Genomic DNA, 4,530 nt, shown 5'->3' on the forward strand with positions numbered 1-4,530 from the left:
TAAATTACTATATGTTAGGAAAAATTGTGTAACTTCAGTGTTTATTTAGATCGATACAAATAGGTATAAATTAAAAGACATAAATTAATTTTTTTTTAAAGAATGATTAAGTAACAAAAACATACACCTAACGTTTACATTGAGAAGCAATAAAATCCCTAACGTTCACAAATTGAGACAAATAGGTACCTAACATTCACAGCCGTTGAACAAAGTGATTTATTTATCTCAATTTATGAACGTTAAGGACCTATATATACCCTAATTTGTAAACGTTAGTGACATAATTACACAAAATGTAACATTAAAGACTGATTTTTTTTATTATTATAAACGTTAACAGTGCATTTATTAGTTAATTAACCATATAAAAAAAATGCAGCACTACACATGAGTTTCGTCCATTGTGCCTTTATCGGCTTCCTTTTCTACTTCTTCTTCTCTTTTCTTTCCCCACAGCACACAATACAAACCCCCAACAAGCAACATCCCGCCGCATATACTGCACAAAGGGAAAGAGGCCTCCCTCATCATCAGGGCTCACACACAATGCATGCATCATAATATGAAAATAATCATTAATTAAATACAAGTTAATTATAAATACAAATGACATGACAAGGTTTGGTATCACACATGGTACGCGTGATATGGGATTTTTTTATATATATATAATTCTCTATAAATTTAATTTTGGTTTTGGTAAATCATGTACCAGATTATTTAATTTGTTTGATTGGTCAAAATCAGTCGGGCAAATTAAAAATCAGATTCGAGAGAATTAATAGAACTGTCTAAATATAAGTACCGCGCAACGTATTTTGACCAATTAAATAATCCAACACAAATAATGCTAGAATAACGACGAGATAACACGAGGATAGACTCGCACGCAATTCAGCCACTTTGTTTGCGCTTTTAACCATGATCTCTTTACTCCTGATCACATTACATCAGGTGATTGGTTTGTTGGATAGTGATAGGATTGGAGGTGTGATTAAATAATTCGCTCAATTTTAGGGTGATAAATAAATAACTCATTTAAGTGATTAGATGCGGGCCGAGTTATCAATCACGGGCTCCATCATACAAACCAAAAACTTGATATTAAGGTAGATTATTTTATCAATCATGCCTTATCACTTAAACCAAACGTAACGTCACCTAAGTTGATAACTCAAACAGTTTTTATATCTCATTATTTATTTTAATGATGTCATTCAATATATATATATATATATATATATATGGAAGACTTAGAAAAAATTTAAAGTGGGAGCTATATTTTTTATAGTTTTTTTTTAGGGAGAATATTTTTATATTTTGAATTTGATAAATTACAGGAGCAATTTTCTTACTGTTTAATTTGAAAATGAGTATTATTGTACAATAATTCATACAAAATAATGATAAATTGACTATTTTCAAAGAATGTTTAATAAGTATTTTGTTTTGGTGCGGACTTAAGCTCTCATTTGGCTCCTCTTAATAAATATTTTGTTAGTGGTTCTTACTTGAACATTTTCTATATATATATATAATGATTTAATGATTAAAAATAAAGATTTTTATTGTACGTATAGTGAAATGAAATGTGAGATTAAAACAGCGTGAAATAAAATACGAAATTAAATCACGAAAGAAAGACAAGGATAAAGAGAGGCTAAGAAATACTAGTAATTAATTACCGACCTTCCAATATGGAGCATCTCGTTCCACAGAAAAGCGGAGAAGGTAGCAGTAAAAATAAGTTGCAAAGGAGTGAATGAGGCAGTAAAAAGGGGACCTTTGCTCTCCACAGCCCACAGAAACAACCAGTAACTTATTCCAGTTACTACTACACCCTGTCATTTGTTATCAAAATATAAAAGAATTATGCATTGCAGCTAGATTTTATTTTGTTCCATCATTTGCTATATATTGACTAGAAACACACATTTATTACTGTAGTACTCTCTCTCTCTCACACACAAACTCATATACTATATGGTAATTGGTATACAAACACCCTAATACGAGGCCAAAAAGTAAGAGCATAAAAGTGGGATGTGAAGACATACGCAATATGCGACAGATAAGAGATTGAAATCCCACGTCAATTTCCACCAAGAAATGTCCCTTTGCATGGCTATGCCCCAAACTGTTGATTGTAGGCAGCTAAATAAGCATTGTAGCATTGTCAATCCAAACTTTGCTGGATACTGCTTCACTAGAGGGGCCTATATATAATCAAATGGCACTACTAATCAATTCATACATGGAGATGGAGTATAATTAATTAATGTCTAATGTTCCAACCAGTTTTTTAGATTCAGAAAACACTTTCGATCGACTAATGATTAATGCATTCCGTTCTCAAATCTAGATAGAAACCTCCATCTGACTTTTATGTGGATTGTTTAGGTCTGATGTACGCATGGAATTTAGGATATCGTCTCAATTTTTGTATATATATCAAATCATTCTGGATTTGAACACATAATAAATTTTTTAGATTAGTTGAATATATAGTAAGATAAAATTTAGCCATTGACATGAATAAAAGATTATAACTAGTCATTCCTATTAATTCACGACCAACATTAGGTTTAGTTGTGAGTTGAAAGGGCAATTAATTCATAACCAATAATACATTTGGTCATGAATTTGTCAATCAAAGGCGAAATAATACTTTAAGTCAAAAAGTCACTATTTTTTTTTTTTTTTATCTTTACGGCTATTTTCATTTTTACAATATCAACTATTTTTATAAATCAACTCTTTCCTAGATACTGATCATGTCAAAGTAAAAAACATGTTAGGAACTTGAAAAATGAGCATAGCTTTGGGTGTGTATCTATAAGCATGTGATTTATATATGTTAATTATCCCCAATAATATCACCACACATAATTTATCTTTCTGGTATCAATTTTTTTTTGCTGGAAAAGTAATAAGTACTCCATGAATATGTGCTTATAATCATTTGTCATCATAAATGTAAAAGCATTAAATAAAGATAAAAAAAGATATTGATAGTCACCTGCATGACAAGCCATGAAGCCCAAATAATGTTGGCCAATAGCATGAGCAAACAACCTTGTATCCACTTCTCTTCGCTGCTAAAATCTGTACTGGGATTTCTCATGCTTCTTGTTGCTTCACACAAATTCAAAATACTAAATTGAGGCCCTTTCACAAAGGCAAACACCATTGCCCCTGAGAAACTCACCACAGCCCCCACAAGCTTCACAATTCCAGACAAATCCCTAATGGAAAACCTCTCAATCCTGATCATCACATGGGTCAAGAAATCAAATTAATTAATCACTATCTTTTGACTAATTATCTTTTGACTTGTCAGATAGTCTGATACAATAATTAAAATATACAGTATTTGGTCGTACCGAAGGCCAACGGCGATGGCGAAGGTGAAGGCGGGAATGCTGTTGTTGCTAGCGGAAGCAAAGGTTGCTGAAACGTAGTTTATTGCATATATGTAGAGATTCAGACTAAGAGTAATCCTGAAATTAAAAGAATTCAAAATTGAAATGTAAATAAATAATTAATTCTTTTCATGTAGTAATATATATTGTTGTATATATAATAACCTTACCCAAATAAAGAAACCAAAAAAATTTTCCATAATAGGCTGTATGTCAATGAATCACGTCCTTTTTTCCTGAGAAATAATTTTTCAAAAAAAAAAAAAAAAAAAACCAAATAACTTGTTTCAATACTAGCTAGTAAAAAAAAATGATCAAATCAAGAACTTATAAGCATAATAAAATAAAATGAATAAATGCGAATTAATTAACCTGTCGAGAAATAGAGCAAAAGGGAGCAAAGCAAGAGTAGCAAATGCTTGGCGATAGGCAACAAAGACAAATGGATTCATTCCTTTATTTATTGATGTTTTAGAGAAGAGAGACATCCCTGCATATGCTAACTGCACTAATATCATTACTATATAGGCCTTTTTTTTCTCCAATATTTTCACCATATTAAATGATTTTCCCATCTTACTCTCTCTAAGAAAAGAAAAAACGATCTTGAGTTTAAATAATGTGGAAATATAAAATGGCAAGCTCTTCCAAGTTATAGTTTATATAGATCAGTGATAAGACATATGTAAATCAAAAGAGGGTTCATTCATTGATATAATTTGAGTTTGAGTTTGAGGGCAAGGGAATATTAGGAATTTTTTAAATAAAAGTACAAAGAAAAAAAAATGTAGATTTGAAAAATATCACTCGGGTCCAATATCTCATCTTTTGGTATTCCACTATGCATCACTTTTTCAATGTTTTCTTTTAATTTTTCTTCCACTTTTATTTTCCTCAATTTCAGTTTAGAAATTATTATATCCTAATCATCAAGTTCATATTTCTTAGGTGATAATTGATTATATATTTGAATTGATATATCCATACTTATAATATGATTAAACTTTAATTTTCGATAAAATGATATATATATATATATATATATATATAGTTTATTATAATTAATATTTTTAATTTTCGTAATAAGTAATATTAAAATAATAAA

General features: G+C 30.0%; 1 protein-coding gene across 2 annotated transcripts; it reads right to left on the bottom strand.

Annotated features, from left to right (window-relative positions):
• Window positions 1-299: 299 nt before the first annotated feature.
• Window positions 300-4,167, bottom strand: LOC130992991 (WAT1-related protein At1g43650-like). Of its 2 annotated transcripts, XM_057917713.1 has the most exons (7): window positions 3,798-4,167; window positions 3,596-3,661; window positions 3,387-3,503; window positions 3,023-3,269; window positions 2,061-2,219; window positions 1,693-1,844; window positions 300-502 (listed from the first exon to the last, which is right to left on the bottom strand). In XM_057917713.1, the coding sequence occupies exons 1-7, from the start codon at window positions 3,998-4,000 to the stop codon at window positions 385-387; spliced, it is 1,062 nt and encodes a 353-aa protein (XP_057773696.1). In that variant the 5' UTR covers window positions 4,001-4,167; the 3' UTR covers window positions 300-384. The 2 variants fall into 2 exon arrangements, with proteins under 2 accessions (XP_057773696.1, XP_057773703.1); XM_057917720.1 differs by lacking the exon at window positions 2,061-2,219 and having other exon boundaries at window positions 3,798-4,108.
• Window positions 4,168-4,530: the final 363 nt, after the last annotated feature.

This window comes from Salvia miltiorrhiza, chromosome 1, assembly GCF_028751815.1.
Source record: "Salvia miltiorrhiza cultivar Shanhuang (shh) chromosome 1, IMPLAD_Smil_shh, whole genome shotgun sequence".
Lineage (NCBI taxonomy): Eukaryota > Viridiplantae > Streptophyta > Magnoliopsida > Lamiales > Lamiaceae > Salvia > Salvia miltiorrhiza.

Excerpts from the sequence above, each read along its gene's own strand:
- LOC130992991 (XM_057917713.1), bottom strand. The coding sequence starts at position 4,000 with ATGGGAAAATCATTTAATATGGTGAAAATATTGGAGAAAAAAAAGGCC. Across the intron at positions 3,662-3,797 it reads TTTGCTCTATTTCTCGACAG|GAAAAAAGGACGTGATTCAT; the intron begins GTTAATTAATTC and ends ATTATTTCTCAG. Across the intron at positions 3,270-3,386 it reads GCCATCGCCGTTGGCCTTCG|GATTGAGAGGTTTTCCATTA; the intron begins GTACGACCAAAT and ends TGTGATGATCAG.